Source organism: Lemur catta, chromosome 2, assembly GCF_020740605.2.
Source record: "Lemur catta isolate mLemCat1 chromosome 2, mLemCat1.pri, whole genome shotgun sequence".
NCBI classification, from domain to species: domain Eukaryota; kingdom Metazoa; phylum Chordata; class Mammalia; order Primates; family Lemuridae; genus Lemur; species Lemur catta.
Window position 1 is genome coordinate 123,321,056 of NC_059129.1, and position 19,473 is coordinate 123,340,528.

The following is a 19,473-nucleotide window of genomic DNA, read 5'->3' on the forward strand; positions in this document are numbered from 1 at the left end:
CTCTTTAGCCTGAGGGGTCTCAATAAGAATTTTGACTTGTATCCAAGTGTGAAAATCACCAAAAAGGCTTACTTTTTTTTTCTTTTAAAGAGTACAAGCTAGTCTTAAAACCATTTACTGGGGGAATGAGAGCCTAAACAAAGGAGGCCAGAAGTCACCACTTTCATACAACCCCTGAGGCAGTGTTGGGTAAAGTAAAAGAAGAGAGTAATAACCCAACAGTTGGGAACATGTTCAACTTCATGTCGGATGCTGTGTTAGGGGAATTAGATATGTTAAATCTGTAAGTTATAAAAGCCCTGAGATAAGTTAGCATCATCTGACAGATCAGGAAACTGAGGCTCAGAGAAAGCTGAACAGCTACATAGGTCACTAGTTAGGATTAATACACCCAGGCCCATTTGCTCTACAGTCAAGATGCACTCTGCTGCTTCCTTGTAAATCCTGACTCCAACATCAACCAGCTGTGTCACAGCCACAGCTGTGACCAGTCACAGGAAAGCAAACAGCCCACGATCAAATAACAAAAGAAGATTTTTTTTTCCCTCCCCATGAAGTACCCATTTTTCACTTCATTGAAGACATATAAATACACTTGAGATTAGCTTCCTAAATGCTCACACCCAATCTTTAATGGATTTAGGTGTTAGCTCTTAGGTAATTCCAGGAATACTGTGGTTTGATCCCAGCAGGGGCATGGGACTACTGTCTTCTCCTAATTCCCTTTTCCTTTTACACTTTGATCCAAAACAAAGGCAAATACGGAAAGGCGGGTGGCAAGACCTTAAATTTAAATATCTCCAGAAGTAAAATACTACTCTGAATTCCTGAACTCTTCCCCAGCATGATTGTTTCCAATTAGATGTGGCACAACTGTCCTTGCATGTCACCTGCAGATACAGAACCAGAATTCAGTCCCCATGGGAAATGGGGCATGTGACCCTGCAGTAGTCAAGTAAGTTTTGCAATTGTTTTAATTGTTAAAATAATATATTACATATTACTGAAGACTTTGTACAAACTTGAGAGAAATGATACACTGCCTAGTGCAAAGGGGCATATTTTACAACTAGATTGGCTTTATACTGAGAAAAAAATGTTTGCAGTATAATCCTAAAATGCATTCACATTAATAGGCAAAAATGATGCTATCACTAGAATAGGCTGCTATAAAAAAAAAGAAAAGAAATAGGTAAAAATGGTACCACTCACAGCTACTGTGAATAAAACAGCCCAACAGGCCCTTCCTTGAGCGACTGTTATCCCCACCTCCTCAGTCCACAGTGAATTTATGTCTCTTTGTCCTCCTTCCCTGGCTGGCTGGCACCTCTGCCCTAGATCCAACCGGAGAGGTGGATGAATACGAAACAGAGGTGAACTTGCTCATCTCTGGGGGTAGTAAGCTCATGACTTGGGCCTAGCTAGCTTCTATCACACATATGCTCCCTAGGCTCTTATTTTGTAACCATAAAATTGGAAAATAGCATAGCCCATGAGCGAATCCAAGAAATCTGCTTAACTAGTGAGAAACATACCTAAAATTTATCTTTCTAAAAGCCTAGTGAGCTTTACAAAAACATTCTTGAAAGGGGAAAGAGCCTGATTTGCACTATTCAAGGACCACAGTTGAAAACAGAAATTATTACTGCTGGATTGAATGGCCCATCACTGGTAAATTACAAGTTCTATATTCAGATAAGTTATTTACTTTTCAGTAGGGTCCACAAGTGCCAAATTTCTTTTCCACATTTCTAAATTAGAGATGATTAATTCTTCAAAACTACTGGACTTCAGTAATCCTTTAAATATTTAAAGCATCTTCCCAAGGTAGGCTGCAATTTGCCTCTAGCAGGAGTTTTAGCAATATTTTATGCAACTTAAGAATCTCATATGATTTGCAAATGACAAAGCCAGCACAGGTTGACATGGAGTCAAATGACTCCTAAAGAACAAAGGGCCCCAGATGGTTCCTTGCAGTTCCCATTCTTGAAGTAAAAGGGCTCCCTCAGTTTCCTAGAATGATGCCACTCAATGATGGCTTCTGTGGCAATAAGGCACAACATTCTGCCATTTGCAGCATCATGCATAGCTTCCAAGAGACTGCCAGACAAAGAAATACTGTAGAAAGAAATACGGATCCTTTGAAAGGAAAATAAAAAGGCAGGTTTGCTTTGATCTTCTTTATTTGACCACCTTTTGTCAATAGGCATATAAGAAAAACAGTAAATACTACCGTAGTAGTGGCGATGCCATCAGCCAAGAAGTACTAGGTCCCTGCCATGCTTTTTATAACATTTCTATAAATCTTGCTGTACACTGAACACTTCACGGTGCCAACAGAGTCCATTTTCCCATGTCGGCTTTACCATAAATTTTAAACCCTATGGATTTATTTATATGAATGCAACCCTTTCCTAAACATTAGATATCACTAGGTAGGTTGGCAATATTATAAAATGCCACATTAAACTTTAACCCAGTAACATGTTAGAATGCCTCTTGGCCCTCTTGTTCATTATTCTCATTGGTAATACTTTGTTAATGTACATTACATGAACTTCAGAATTCCTTGGTAACAGTTAAAATGTGCAAGGAAGGTCCTCTCCACTAACAGTGATAATTAGGCTAGAAATCCAATTCTATAGATTCCAAATGAGGCAATGAAATCAATCACTGGGTTCAACAGAAGATTCACATAGATGCCTGGACTGTGTTTCTAAAAGTTAACTATTTACAGACTATCGATGAATTAGGTGAGTGTTTAGTTTAATTGTTGAGCCACACCCTTACAAAGACAAGGAAATTAAGAATCTGTGGTTCCTTGTCTTGCTTTAGGAGTGGTAAAATCATGTCAAGGATCCTAGATGGGGTGCTCCTGGGATGATGTCACAGGACACAGTAGCCAAACTGTACAATGTTCTCCCGCCAAACAAAGGCAGTGGGGAGCCACAGAAGGGTGTTGACAACTGAATGTATGATACAGACAGGCCAGGATAGACTGGGAAGGAAAAGGAAAGAAACTTGAGACAGACCAGTTACATAACTACCTTGTCCAAGTGGAGAAAAGGGATCCTCAACTGATGGCCATGGGGACAGAGGGCAAAAGCAGGAATATGAGAATCAGTCAGTCATGTTTGCTTTTTTAACAGGCACCCCTCTGGCAGTGGGGAAGACTTATTTCACAGGGTTAGTGTGGATACCAAGTTTCTGCAATAGTCCAGATGAAAGCTGGAGAAGTGGGCAGTGGAAAAGAAAGGCGGTTAATGTTTTTATTAAAGATTTATATGAGAACAAGGGTTTTCTAGTCTGTGGATAAAACAAAGCTGAGAGATGGATAGACTCAGGTCCAAAATGATCTCAACAAAATGAAATGATAGCCTATATCTAAACAGATCAATTCAGCAGAGATAAACAGGAATAACTTTTTTTATATTGAGAGTTCAACTGCAAAGGTACAAAATGAAGACCTACTCGAGCTGCAGCAGCAACAAGGAGGGAGGGCACTGGGACAAAAAGCTCTCCACCCGTCATTAGAGCCACGAGGTAGTAAAAATCCTAGCAGAATCACAGCAGTACCAGCAGACACCAGCACGCTGAACAGAAGCACAAGCATTCTCTGTTTTCTGGTCCTCACACCACATGGCTCTCTCAGCAAGATATTTCCAATGGGATGATAAATGAGAACACATGCAGAAGAGAGTGAACTAGGACTTACGATAAATATTCTAGGCCATAACACAGGAGGATCACTTGAAAGAAGGTACATTTCCTCTGAGAAAATAAGACAAGACTCCAGAGGAATAAAACAACTGAATTAAAGGTTAACATGTGGAAAAAACTTACATTTTTAGTGTACTTCTGGAAGGCAGAACTAGGACCAGTGACTGGAAGTTACCAGAATGTACCAGGCTATGCTTTTCATCACTGAAGATGGCCGTGCACAAACAGTGATGCAGGATGATGATGTCGGATTAATGCACTTTGTACAGGTTGAATTTCTGGATCTCTAGAGTCTCTTCTGATCCTGAAATTTCATGATTTGATGCAAATGGAAAGTCAAGTTATGTAACTGGGGTAAAACTCAGGCAGAGAGACAAAGGTTCAGACAAGCCCTTTTCCTTGCTGTCACTGTATCTCTGCACTTATATACGCACATGGCTTCATTTTGTAGGCAACTCTGTGCTGTACTATTTTACACTTTTGATCAATGGTCCCCTGAGGTTTTTACCCTTAATGCTAAATAACAAACAATGGAAGCTTCACCAGGTGTTCTGGTTAGAAGACCACACTACTCACCTCTGCACCTACAGCTTGGAGACTTCCCTCACTCTCTCACCACCCACCACTTAATGAAAGGCTACTGATAAAAATGAATAAGATACATAGCTTTTCCCTCAAGAAGACAATTTATTACAGGTGGATCACTGTAGCTATGTGACTTGAGAGATGAAATCTAAAAGTTTGTGAGCAAAGAGCAATACTAAAGAACAGTAAGCCAATTCCATTTATTACTTCATGGGCATTTTCAGGAAAGTGATAGCCCTAAGTCTTTAGGGCAGCAAGGAATTGGACAGGTCAAGAACAATGTGTTCAACATTCATTCCAGGATGTATTGAGACTTTTCCTTCATCCTGTCCTTTGCTACTTTGCCACTCTTCCCAATTCTTCCTCCTAAAACCCCTTGAAATTAAAACAGACATCAATTACTTTTTTACCAAAAGTTTAATATTCTGTTTTTACCTTTAAAAAATCAGACAAAATTAATTTTTAAATTTTGTCTCTTAAAAAAATAATTAAAATTATTTGCACGATTCTGGGAGAAAATTGTTAATTTTCTTTCTGAGGGCTAGTGTATCAGTCAGGGTTCTCCAGAGAAACATGTATCATTTCTATAATGAGATTTATTTTAAGAAATAATTGCTGCTGTCATTTGTGGAGGCCAGTAAGCCTGAAATTTGTAGGGTTGGTGGCAGGCTGGAATCTCAGGCAGGATTTTTACGTTACAGCCTTAAGGCAGAATTCCCTCTCTGGGAAACCTGTTTTTGTTCTTAAGGCCTTCAACTGATTGGACCTGGCCCACCCACATTATTGAGGATAATCTCCTTTAAAGCCAATTGATTGTAAATGTTAATCATAACTACAAAATATCTGCATAGCAGCAACCAGTGTTTGGCCAAATAACTGGGCACCAGAGCTAAGCAAAACAGACACTTAAAATTAACCATCATACTCAGTGATCCCAGTTTAAGATAGATACTCCATTTCACATTCAAGTCAACATGCTGTGAAGGAAAGCATGCCATTGAAAAGTCAAAGGTTTATGTATCAGTGGTCATAGCCTTCACTGAATAGACTGGATACTCTTTAGTCAAATAATTTTCCAATAGGGTAATGCTCTATTGAAATAATGTTCATAAAATTGGGGTCAGGACATCTCAGACCAGACCTATTAAATCCTCCTTTATTTTCACTAATGATCTCCCTGTAAGAATCTAATACTGGTCAGCTTAAAAGTATTATCAAATAAATCCTTTTTATCATGAGAACTAAGCAGTCTGGTCATCTCAACATTAAATGGTTTAGAAAGTATAGATATGTAGATTTTTAAAAAAATCTGTTATAATGAAGTAACCCAATTAGTAACCCAAAGTCTCAATTGGAAGAAACTGAAGTATGTAGATATGTTGATAGAGGTGGAGAGAAGGTTGGATAAAACATGTTTCTCAAAAGAAGATTGAGTGTTTGAAGGTCTGAGGTACTAAACTTTATACATTTATTGGTTTATTTAACTAGAAATAATCCTGACAAAATAAAAAATTACAATTCTCCAGCATAGTTCTGAAATCAACCTGGAGGAAGGCAGTGCCTAACAGAAACGCCAAATTATATCATCACGGCAAGTAAGTTTGAGGCTTGGTCCATTTTCATTCAGTGAAAGCCACACTGAGAACTGTCAGCAACTGTAATTGTCAGCTAGCAACCAGAACACCAAAAGCCTTCAGCTAAATTACATAGATAAGATATAAGCATATGTAGGATTGAATAACATGTCCAGAAGCTTTTAAAATTTGCAACTGCTAAGCAAACATGATTCCTAATGCATCAGTAATTGTTTTAAAAAATATGAAGCATTAATTTCCAAGAAGTAGATATTACTAGCAATCCAGTAAGGTTTTTTTTTTTTTTTTATAAATACAGCTTTTCTTAGGCTTGACTGACCTAGGGCCATTGAGCTTTTAGGGGGCTCTACACAGAAAGAAAACATCTCAGGAAAAGGAACAGGTTCATAAGCACTTGGAGGCACCTGCTTCATCTCTAAAGCCCTTTCAGTTTTCATATCCATGATCTAAATCCATGCCTTAGGCAATGGAGGGAGGATTATAATGACAAAGGAGCCTTTTGGCAAACTTCCTAAAACACCCCAAATGACCATTTTGCCTTTTATGATAACGCAAAATGGTTATACTCCCATTGTTAAAAGTACTAAAATTTTTGATGTGGTTTTAAAGAAAACTTTTTCCAGACACATGCAATGTTGCAGCGAAGGAATCATAACAAAAATCTCTTCTCCTACATTTTTTGATGGTGATAGTACTAGTTGGTTTCCGCAGGCATGTAGGAAGACACTTGCCCCCAAACCCCTCACTGGGAAAAGACCTGTTTACAAACAAAAAGAGAAAGGTTTATATAACCAAAAGCTGTTTGCTTTAAAAATAATTGCAACATTGCAAACTGTTCCATGAACATGTTTCCAGATAGGTTCATCTGTAATAGAAAAGAATGTGCTTTAAAAGCATCTTTGTACACTATATAATTGGTCCAGAATGCCCACTTTACAGGTGTGTGAACTCCACATCTGAGGCCTAATTGTGAAACTTTTCCCTCTCTGACATTTGGTATGTACCCCTTCTCTCTTCCAAAACCCTCTTGAAGACTTTCTATTGTGGGTGCCATTAATGAATCCTGCAACACCTTCACAATAATCTGTGGCTCTCATCATGTAGTTTAGATTTGTGTTGCAGAAACTGGTTGGTAGTTGGGACCTTTGTTTTTTATCTCTATGCTCTTCTCAGTGAGTCAGACAAAATGTTGGAGCTGATCAGTTTGTAAATAAACTGAAATGACATTCTCAAATCTGACAACTTTAGGCACCGCTGGACTACCAAAGATTGAATCTGAAATGCCAAACTAGTGTTCTTCCCTGCAAGGCTTCACTGGATTATAAGATTATAGGGTTTTTCTATCCAAAGTAATTTGCATCTTATAGGCCTCCTACACTAAAAATTGCTCCATCTCCCACTTCTCAATTTATTTTAATACTTTCTTTCAACTATAGAGCCATCTCTTCTAATTCTATTTCAGTTCCTAATACTCTGTCTGGGCCTTATACAAAATCACTTTACAAAGCATATGGGTATATATCTTTTTATATACACGAGGAAGGCAGCTTCACAAGGATGTTGAAAGCCAGGAAGCCACTGTTACAAAAGAAATTTCTAGGTTTATCCTTAGTGTTAAGTATATCAGTACATAATGCTATCACTTTATTTTCCATAATAATTTAGTTATATTTTTACTGAAGAATGATAGAAATTTTAGTATTTCAAGGGTGGCATTAAGCATACTTATTTAATCAATTATCATAGTGGCTACTGTACACAAAAAGATAATCTGAGGACATTATTCAGAGAATCTAACCCAAGGAAGTGATGCCTTCAGATTTAATAAATTATTAAATTTTTAAAAAGATATAAAAATCTAAATTACAAGTTGAATACGATATTATTTTCTTAGGGAGAAATGTGCCTCTCTCACACATGCCCACAGCTCACACCCAGGATAGGCTTGTAAATGGTCCTCTGCAACTTAAGGAAGCTGCTTCTATAATTTGCGACTTTAATAAATAAGACAACTTACTATTTTCTACTTCATGTATGTACTTTGAAGAAACCCAAACTGCCTCCTGCTTCTCATGAAAGCCTTGTGGAAGCAAGTTGAATATATGCTTCCTCTATTTTCCCTGTAGAAGAACATACTCAATGCAGTGACAGTGACTTGTTTAAAGTCAAAATGGGTCTGGGAAGTCTATTTCTATGGTTTAAAGCAAAATAACTTCTATAGAAATATTTTAGAAAAAAAACTTTAAAAATATAGTATTATTATTTTACTGGAGACATGGTCTCACACTGTTGCCCAGGATAGATTGCAGTGGTGTCATGATAGTTCACTGCAACCTCAAACTCCTGGCTCAAGCGATCCTCCTGCCCCAGCCACCCCAGTAGTTGGAACCACTGGTATCTACCACCATGCCTAGCTAATTTTTCTATTTTTTGTAGACATGGGTCTTGGTATGTTGCTCAGGATGGTCTCGAACTCCTGGGCTCAAGTGATCCTCCTGACTCAGCCTCCCTAAGGGGTAGGATTATAGGCTTGAGCCACTGTGCCCAGCCAGAACTTAAAATTTAGAACTATGATAAAGCAATAAAAAGATACTTTTGGGTGCTATAAAAATGAAACAAAAACAAGCCAAAAAGGGCTTGCATGGATTTAATTCAATCACATAACACAATCTAAGCGTCTCACAGGCCAGTGTACAGCAATCTTCTACTGGAACATTTTGTGCAACATTTTGACAGGTAAAATGCACCATCCAGTGTGTTTTGAGGATGGCTTTTATACCAGAGCCAGCACTATGACAGTGTGACCACACAGCTACAATTAGGTCTGCATCAGCATTACATTCCGATGCCCTCATTATGGAGAACTTATCATTATAAACAAATATTTGCTTAAGGGAGAAACTTAGCATACCAGGGTATGTCCATCTCTTCATAGTGATGCAGTACTAATCCTTAATAATCATGACCACAATAATTACAACAAACATTTGGTGCTTAGGCTGTGTCAAGCATTGTTCTAAGTACTTTTATGTATTAACTCATTTAATCCCTGTAGGGTATTACCACTATCCCCATTTTAAAAATGAAGACATTGAGGAAGAGAATGGTTAAGTGACATGCCCAGGATCCTTCAGGCAGTAAGCAGTGGAGCTGAGCTTGGAACCCAGGCAGCCAGACCCCAGCATCCTTACACAAAATAGGTTAGTATTATCCCTAAATAATTGGTCTTCACTTTGAGCGTGAGAGCTTCCAGTTCCACACATGCTCGGTTTTGGTATAATCTTGAAGAGAAATCAAAGATATTCTCTTTTTTAAGGATCAGACTCATCCAACATCACCTACTGCCTTTTCATTTGGTCCTAGATCTCACAGTTATGAACACACTAACTGCAAAGAAGAGAAAAGAACAGGAAATTGGTGCTGCCAAAGGTAAGCACTCATGGAAAAAGCTTCAAATCACAACTGATGGCACCAAAACAGCTCACAAGCAGGCACAAATGCAATTCAGAAGGGCCTGTAGACTTTTCCTAGAGATGATCATTTGAGGTGATAATCAAAGCATAAGTGTGAATAATCCTGTTGAGAAAAAACACACAGTGATAAGTACAGAGGTTATCAGCTGGGCACAGCAGCTTCTAGTGAGGAGAAAGAAAAGAGGTGAAGGAAAGAAAGATTAGCCTAAGGGTATTAGCATCTGGTCTCCCAGCATGGCCGAGGGGAGAAGGTCACACTTGTGTTAACTCTTAATAGACAGAGGAAACAAGGGCTGGTCTCCAGAGCCAGGGACCTGGAGACTAGAGGTCAGAGGTCACCAGGAAGATCTCTGGGAAAAGTATATAATTCCTACAAAAAACTTTAATATCCACACCAAATTAACCTTTCCTGGGTTGGGGGTGGGGGGAGATGAAGGCAGTGTGGTAGCCAAGAAAAGTAGCAAAAAAGCTGATTATCTAATATTTTGCTAACTGTACATATTCATACATAAAAGTACACAATATGCACATGAGTAGATGTGTGCATATATTTGGCTATTCAAGTGCATTCATACCTGTATTCACACCTGTATTTCCTTTAAAAAGTCCTGGGGCAAAATAAGAGATAATTTGAGCAAATTCACTATATTTAGGGTAATAGCTGTTAGGATTTTCCCACGTGATTTCCATAAACAAGGTGCATCCACTGGACACCTCCTACCATGATGGTCACGTGGAAATGGTTCTAAACCAGCAGTTCTCAGTGTTGGGTGCACATTGGACCATCTGAGAGTTTTAAAAACACTGCCACTTGGCTCCCATCCCTCAAGATGCTCAGATAATTACCTAGAGTGCTGCCTGATATTTCAATAGTCCCCAGGTGATTTAAAATCACTGCCAAGATTGAAAGCCAATAATCTGAACCAATGATGCTTCAGCACATGAACCCAATTATCGTTTCAACATAACCTGATGGCCAAGGAGTGAGATATATTTAAATGAGCCCACCAGGGCTGTGATTAAGGGTGTCACTGTACTAATGCAGGCATCTACCGTGAATAGAAACCAACCCAGCTGGAATACACAAAACATGCACCCATGTCCTGTGTGGTGTGTCTGCCACACTAAAGAATTGGGTCAGGAGCTTCGCAGAATTAGAAGCCTAGATTAAAATCTTGAAAAGCAGCCAGGCTTTTTGCTACAGGAACACAATTTACAGCCAATTATTATTATGCAGGCTATTGTCACCCAAGCAGGCCTTGTGTTGGGGCAGGGGGACACTAAAGGAAGGGGTGTTTTCTAGAATTTCACCTTGGAAATTTAAACTTATCCTAGAGCACAGCTTGTTTCTACACTCAACGGGATTAGAGATACCAGTTTTATACTCGGAGGTTATGCCATAGTAAAGGATGGTTCTCTTTACCAGAAAACCACCTCCAAGCAGGAGACTTTCATAGCATTAAAAAAAAAAAAAAATCACAGAAATTTTACCCCAAATCAAAACTCTAACCTTAAACATACATCAATTACTAATACTGTTTGTGGAGTGTGGTCCAAATATACCAAACGCAGTTCTCCCAGCTTGCTCTCTGCTCTGTTTTGCGTCCCTGTGCTCATCTGTGCTGTCTAGTCGGGTGTGTCAGTCCTCCCTGGCATTTCCTCATGATTCTTTTTTTCACAACTATTTCTGTAGGAGCATCAAGAGTGAAGAACTGTTGAATGCACTTAATTCTTAATGTCAAAAATACTGTATATTACTCTTCAAATCAAAATTCAAAGTGGTTACCCAATAAAAAAATCTTATAGATTTTTTCAACTATTTCTCAAATTTATTATAAAAGATACTAAGGGCCGGGCGTGGTGGCTCACGCCTGTAATCCTAGCCCTCTGGGAGGCTGAGGCGGGTGGATCACTTGAGGTCAGGAGTTCGAGACCAACCTGAGCGAGATCCTGTCTCTACTAAAAATAGAAATTAAAAAAAATTATCTGGACAACTAAAAATATATATAGAAAAAATTAGCCGGGCATGGTGGCGCATGCCTGTAGTCCCAGCTACTCGGGAGGCTGAGGCAGGAGGATCACTTAAGCCCAGGAGTTTGAGGTTGCTGTGAGCTAGGCTGACGCCACGGCACTCATGCTAGCCCGGGCAACAAAGTGAGACTCTGTCTCAAAAAATAAAATAAAATAAAATAAAAAAATAAAAGATACTAACTAAGGAGAGTATTTACTGAACAGAAAAACCAAATGCCACTTAAATGTGTAAACAACTATAACTCAGAGCATTGCAACAGTTGAGATAGTAAAGAGGTAGCAAGTACCATCACTGAAGAACTAGACAAAGTCTAAAACTGGACTTTGTAGAAAAGAATAAGCCTAAATACCATATATGTTTAGCACAGAGAACCTTAGACCATGATTGGTGATTAAATGTCCAATGACAGAGTATCAAGATTTTTAAAAAGCACTGTAAATATGTCAATAATTGAGAACTTGTACTAAGTATTTAGCTTGACCATATAAATTACACCAATATGGAATAACCATAAAACAAGTTATATGACCAATATTTCTAGCTTTCTAACAAAGAAAGTTATTTTCAAGTTCTGGAAAGCCTTATCTCAAGGGATTAGAAGAGAGATCATTAAGGAGAAAAAGAGGACTTGAACTGGCATGGGATGCACTGTATAATGGCACTTCTGTTCATAATCAACTTCAGAATGCAGAGCAGACTCCACAGGAAATAAGAAATACTATGGGGAAAAAAGAATGCGAGAAAAATAAAGCAGCTGATGTGAGAGCCAAATAAAAACTCCACATTATACCTGGGTTCTGGGATCAAAGCTAACCACCTCCAGCTTTTCCTAATTCACATGAGCATTGTTCAGTATCAAAAAGGCACTATATTACATTGAGGTGATTATGCTGCTTTACTCAAAGAACTTGGTGGTTAAAATTTAAAAAGTAGCAATACCAAATGTTGGCAAGGATGTCAGGCAACTAGACTTCACATACACTGCTTGTAGGAATGTAAAATTATACACTCTGGAAAACTTTGGCAGTTTCTTATAAAGTTAAACATGTAGTTACATAGGAGTCAATCATCCCACTCCTAGGTATTTACCCCAGATAAATGCAAACTACACAAAAACCTGTATGCAAATATTCACAGCAGCATTATTCATAACTCAACTGTTCTTCAATGGGTGGACTGATAATCTGTGGTACTTCCATATGATGGCAAATTACTCAGCAATAAAAAGGAAAGTACTGACAATGCAGAATAGCATGCTTGAATTTCAAATGCATTGTGGCAAGTGAAAAAAATTCAGACAGTCTATAATTCCACTTTTATGACATTATGGAAAAGGCAAAACTAGAAAGATGGCAAACCAATCAGTGTTTGTCAGGGGTTAGGTGTAGGAACAGAGCCTCACCAAAAAGGTGCAACATTAAGGAATTTGGGGGGGCAAGAGAATCTTCTGGATTACAGTGGTGGTTATATTACCCTATATGTTTGACAAAACTCAAAGAACTGTCCTCCAAAAAAACCCATCAAGACCAAAAAAATCCCCCAAATCAGTAAATTTTTTGCATACAAGTTAATTTTGTTTTTAAAAAGTCCCCCTGCCTATTCAAGGATTTGTAAGTTTTTCCTTTCACCAGCAAGCTTTATAGAAGGGTCTATTGAATTGGCAATCTTCACTTCTTAACTGCTTATCTAACAATCGTTTATCATCTGGTGCACCCCCAACTCTGCACCAGCAACTGAAATTCCTCTTCTAGGGTTGGTCAGTGATAACTGTAACCATACCACTGTCTTTTTAAAAAATTTCTTCAGCCTTTGAATCCTTGGCCTCTCTGTCCCTCTCTCTTGGCAGGTGTGGCATTGCTCAGGTATGCTTTTCCATCTGTCTTCTCTGTTGGCTCCTCCTCCTATGCTTCAAACGTCTCATCCTCTTGCAGTTTTTCTTTCTGAATTCTCCTCACTTCCAAAGCTTCAATCACTATTCCTTTACGGAATGTATCCTGGGGTCCTGATCCCTATTCTTCTCCTTCAGTCCTGTACTTCCAGTTGCTTCTTAGACATTTCCACTTAATAGATCTCTCATATACCACAAATTTTCATGTCTAAAGCAGAGTTTTTTTATATTCCTCCCACCAAAACCAGGTCCTGCTGGGTGTGATGGCATGTGCCTTTAGTCCCAGAGACCTGGGAGGCTGAAGCGGGAGAATCACTTAAGCCCAAGAGTTCAAGTCCAACCTGGGCAACTTAGCAAGACTACCATCTCTAAAAAAAGAAAAAAACCAAGACAAAAAAAATTAAAAAGAAAAACCCAGTTCCTCTTCACGAGTATTTTCCAATAAGCCAATGAGCAAAACTCAAATAAATATTTTCCTTAAGCCTGTGGCACCCAATCCCCGGGCCACGGCCCAGTACCAGTCTGTGACCTGTTAGGAAACGGCCTGTGCATCACTGCCTGAGCTCTGCACCACCTCCCACTATCCACGACACCCACCCCCTGTCCCGGGTCTGTGGAAATATTGTCTTCCATGAAATCAGTCCCTGGTGCCAAAAAGGTTGGGACTGATGCTTAAGTCAATAAACTAAACTCAAACTTGGAGTATGATCTCAAATGTCACCTTTTTACCAGCAATTCTTTGATGCATCCTCTGCAGAATCTTGAAGTAATCATTTTCTTCCCATTTGCACTGCCACGTCAATGCCTGGCTATATTTCTGCAGTATCCTCAAAGTTGGTCTGTATGTCACTGAAGTCTTCTTCAATGCAATCCTCTAGCCTACCCTGCTATGCTGAAATGAGGATCAGCTGGGGAGACCTGTCATTTCATTGATCTCCAGAAAAGATTTGACTAATCTGGCTAGCTAGGCAGATGTTCCTCATGCATTCTCACGACCCCAGGTGTGCCCTTCCCAAAGCAGCAAAAATCAATTGAAGAGAACGACTTTCCCAGATGCAGGAACTTTGTTTTCATTGGTTAAAGACACAGCTGAGATCTTTTGCTAGACCTTGCGGATTTCCAGATTCATGGGTGCAGAATTACTTGATTGATCATGCTTTAATCAATTTATGTTGTTCTCAAGAATCCTCAACTGTTTCCTCCTGTTCACAGAGTAACACACTAACCACTTAGCTCCGCCTTCAGCCCTTCCACAATTCGGTCCCAATGTGCCATCATTCCTAACTAATCTTCTAGCACTCTTTCTTTGAGCTTTACATATTTGTCAATATGACCAAAAATTTGCTCTTTTCCACGTGTACCTTTATTTTTCTCCCTTTCCTCCATCCAACTTAATATGTCATTTACAAATTTTTTAAAGTTTAACTTTTAAGTGCTATATCCAGTTTGTCTTCCCTGATGGCCAGGAGTGATTCTGCCTTCACTGAAATCCTAATAACCTGCAATTATTTGTTGGTAAACTTTGTCTTCCTTGCTAAATTCAAGGATCATGTGCTCAACAACCTTCTGGCCACTAGAATGCTTTTTTTTTTTTTTGAAGACAGACTCTCACTCTGTCACCCAGGCTACAGTGCAGTGGCATCGTCATAGCTCACTGCAACCTCAAACTCCTGGTCTAGTGTTCCTCCTGCCTCAGCCTCCTGAGTAGCGGGGGACTAGAGGTGTGTGCCACAACACCAGGCTAATTTTTCTTTTCTTTTTTTTTTTTTTTAAGTAGTGATGGGGTCTCGCTCTTGCTCAGGCTGGTCTCGAACTCCTGAGCTCAAGTGATCCTCCCACCTCAGCCTCCCAGAGTGCTAGGATTACAGGCGTGAACCACCATATGCTTAATGTAAAGAAGGCACATATTTCTTGGTCAAATCATTTTAAGCCTCAACATTTTCAATTCTTACATCAACCTAATGAGGCTTGAGTTTTAAAAATAATTCCTCTAGATGATTATTTCTCACTTATTAAGAGGCAAAGATGTTAGAATTTCTTTTTAGAGAATATGCCAATAGAGTGTTTCATACACATGCCTAACTAACGATATCACATAAATGCATGCTCCTGAGCATGACTGCCTACTTAGCAAGATGTAAAGGTAACAGCTAGCCACAGAAGGATGGGAGAAAGCTATCTAGTCATCAGAATGAAGCACCTCTACCTTTTAGGATCTGAATTTCAAAAGGGACAAGCTTAATACCAAATTATAGTCTAAGCCCCTATAATTTTTATTTGTGGATATTTAATGTAGACTCTTAGAGCTAAGTGACATCTGAAATATCACTTTTTAATTTGGAAAAATTTAGTGAAGGGACATGACCAAGATCATAAGGAAGCCATGTCCTTCCACCACACAGCCTGCTAAAGAGAAAAAGAAAAAGCAAACCAATTCCAGGTGCTAGGTCATTTTCCACAAAAGAATATAAACAGAATTCTTAGGTATTATTCCCTTGTGCATCAAAGTATGGTCTCATGAATTAATCAAAAACAACTTTAAATTTGCTTTTAGGTCAGCAGGCTTTTCTAAAAAAATAGATTATCAAATTGGGAAATTATCTCTGCAAACTCGCTTTCCACAGCTCTTGAACATAAACATACAAAGCTTGAGGCAGAGGCAGTTTTGTGAAAATCACCCATCTATGTGACTACTCAAAAAAGCCTGAGAAAGGACTTGACGTCCTCTAGTGGCAAAACTGAAAATTTGTTTCCTAGGCAAGTGGTTTTTTTTTTTCTTTTCAGTTCTTGCTTACCTCTGCCTATAGATAAGAAAAATATTATATTAAAAGAACTTTTCATTCTCAAAAAAAAAAAGTTTTCACCATGACACAAGCAATTTGGCTAACTTTGAGTAGAAGATAAATTATCTATTCCCAGAAACATGGTTTTATTGTTGGATTTATAGAATACCTTTCAATATGCTTAAGGAATGTCTCATTTTATAGGTGGCACATGACCATTTTCAATCCATCTCTGATACACACATATGCATATAATTCTGAACATATTACAGGTGTTACTTTAATAATAACAACCTGAGATTCTACTCTAAAGTACCCTAAAATTACATCACAGTCTTTGCACAGGGACATGAGCAAACAAAATGACTCCCTCAAGAAATGCTGCCACTTGAGGTAGAAAGTTTTACTTCTTGATGGTAATAAAGGGCAGAAGTCTCCCTACCTACCCTCTCCCAAAATCTCCATAAAAACCTATGAAAGTTTAAAACAAAATGAGACTTGCAGCATTTGGATGTGTATAATGTGAAATATGCTCATAAGAATAAAGTACTGTTAATAAACTGAAGTCCCATATTCAGACACAGGTCATGTGCTTTAAATATGTAGAAGAACTTAACTTGTTAAAATTCAAACAATGCTCACTTGTTCTTTCAAAATATCGTTACCCAGGTTCAAAAAAAATACATTTACACCTTCCTTCTTTCTTTGGCACCCACTGATGCAATTGCTCTGAGCACTAAAACCATTAATAGTAAACCAGGGCTAGAATAAGCAAAATGGGAAAAAGATGTGGAACTAGAAATCAGTTTTAAGTTAAATTATAAAGTACAATTATTCAAAAGACTATATATAAAATGTGTTCCTTGGAAATGGAAGTTTTTAGGCAAAGGTATGGAAGAACTGTTTTCTATGAAAGAGATGGCAGCCAATTTAATCCCCCTTTTAATGAAACAAAATATTTCACTGACACATGGTTGATTTGTATATTAATTGTTAGAAGCATGGTGAGTTCATTGTTCACATGCTCAGGCACTGAATATGCTACAGTTTGTAGTACACTTATGTCTGAACAAGCTGTTCATATGCAGAGTTTGTAAAATTTATTTTTGAGCACAAACTGATGCATATTAATTCACCAGGACAATTCTGTTTCAGAAGCAGCTCCTCTGTCAGGGTTAGGCACCAAAGCACGAACCATATATTCACAACTGAGGATGCTGCTTTCCTGGGGCCCTCACTTGGGGTTGCTCAGTCCCAATACCCAGCCCATCAAGTTCCCTAAAGCAATTAATAACAAGGGCATCTCCTCTTCTCCACCCCTAACCAATCTATCAAACGCATTAAGACAAAATAAAACACCTTACAGGAAGTAGCATGACGAAAGTAAACAAGTTCAAGACATTCTGTCAGTCTTAACCTCAGGTATTTCAGCTGAAGGGATTAAGTCATTAGACTTTAGGTGCCCAACCTCTTCCTAGCAATAGCAAATACATAACTTACAAACACTGTTTTATAGCTCTCTGGACCTTTCACATTAAAATAAGCATACCATCTAAATCAGCATCTTTTTGGGGGGAATGAGGGGAGTGATTTTTACATTTAGGAAACAATTGGTTCCAATAGTGTGCGTATGGGAGTAGAAAACAGCTTGCGATTGGGAAGTCTGTGATTTGAATCTCCTTTTAAAATAAGAAACTGCCTCATCGCCCCCATCCCAAGTGTAGGAAGATATAGAAACAGCTTACCGGCCAAGAATAGAAGAAAAGGGGACAAGGAAGGAGGGACAGATTTGCAAGATAGTCTCTCTCTCGAGAAAAAAAACGAGGAGAAAAATCGGCTTCATGCCATAGAGAGACGGGTGGGAAGACTTGCTGCTTGTCGCTTGTCTTGGGGATGTGAGCCCCCGTCCACGAGTGTGTCCTGGTGGTTGTGGGGGACGGGGGATCCTCCCCACAGGCCTGACCACCAAACACCGGGCTGCGGAACCAATGCTGCTCCTTTGGCTTCAAGTACAGACTCAAAACAAGAACTCTGACACTTCCAAGTCAAGGAATCTCTGTTTCCGCCGAGCCCGCACCACAGAACCCCACCATCCCGCAGTGGGTCCCGGGCCCTTCCGAGCCCCGACCTCGGCGTTCCCGGGAGAGGGTCGCGATCGCGGACACCCGGGCGGGGGCGGGGCGGGCGCCGCTCACGGCGCGGTCCTGCTCCACAGCGGCCCCGCCGAGGTGCCCCCGACACCCGGTGTGACCAGGGAAGGCGGGAGCGGGGACCCAGAAACTGCTAATCCTGCCAGTCGCACCTGGCCTAGGATTTGCCGGCTGCTTGTTTGGTTTGGGGGATACGATTTCCCCATTCGACTGAATTGGAGCCGAGCCGCGGGCGGGAGGGCAGCGTTTCTGCATTTCCTCCTCGCGCCCGCGCTCCCGGCACGCTTCCACCTGTTGCGGGAAAGTCCCCGCCGGAGGGGCGGCCGGGCCGGACGCCCGAGGCGCGGGGCTGGGGAGGGCGCGCAGGACCGGCCGTTCCGGGCCGCGGCCGCACGGGCGGGGGGGGGGGGGGCCGCCGGCGCCGGCCCACCCGCTCCGCTCGCCTCCCCCCGCCCGCGCCCGCGGGACCCCCGCTTGCCCTCGCCGCGCAGTCACCTGTTTCACTCTGCACGGCGCCGCTGCCGCCCTTGTGGCTGTCGCCGCCAGCTCCTAGCTCCGCCATGGTGCTCCGATGACGCGCCCGGAGAGCCGCTCCGCCCTCTTCCTCGGCTTGGCTCCCGCCGGGCCCCCGCCTCCCGGGCCGGCGGCCCAGACAGGTGAGCGCCGTCAGGCGAGGGCGGAGGGCGGGGATGGGAGGGAGAGAGCGCCGCCAGCCGCGGACGGCGTGAGCCCGGCGCTCCGGCGCGCCCCCTCGCGGGCAGGTGCGGCGTGGCAGTCGCTCTGATCCACGCCGCCGAGTCTCCTCTTCCCGGAGCTTCCGGCCGCCGCTACAGACCCGCTGCCCGCTCCTGGAGGTCTGGAGGGGGCGTCGGCGAGGCTTGGTGGCCCTACCTAGGGCCTGGGACGAAGCACGGTCTGAGGACCAGCCCAGGTGAGACGAGGGCTTGGAGACGCTAGTCCCCTCTGAACGCTGAAGCAGCCAGGTCAGTTTCGGCCTCGCTGGGGCTGGAGTTCATGGTGACAACCACCGGAGAATCCGATGCCACGTGGCAAGCCGAAATGCGCTTTAGGAAGCCATTGCTGGCGACCCAGTCTTTTCACCAGGTCTTCGTATCTGATGAGCCCCGGGGCACACAAGTTAGTGAAACTTGTGCTGACTGCTGTGGCTTTTCTTATTCTTGGTTTCCGATTAGTAAACTACCTTGTGACTTCTGGCTTGCTCAGGAAGACCAGGAAAAAAACCAATA

At 41.0% G+C, this 19,473-nt stretch overlaps 1 protein-coding gene across 2 annotated transcripts in view; it reads right to left on the minus strand.

The window, feature by feature from the left end:
- The window catches only part of MAP7 (microtubule associated protein 7), a 179,172-nt gene extending 160,149 nt beyond the window's left edge, over positions 1 to 19,023 (minus strand). Inside the window, exon 1 of one of the 2 annotated variants that reach the window (XM_045544434.1) lies at positions 18,722 to 19,023. In XM_045544434.1, the coding sequence (XP_045400390.1) occupies positions 18,722 to 18,788 (67 nt within the window). In that variant the 5' untranslated portion in view covers positions 18,789 to 19,023. The remainder of the gene's footprint in view (positions 1 to 18,721) is intronic. The other variant, XM_045544436.1, reaches the window with a different exon arrangement.
- Positions 19,024 to 19,473: the final 450 nt, after the last annotated feature.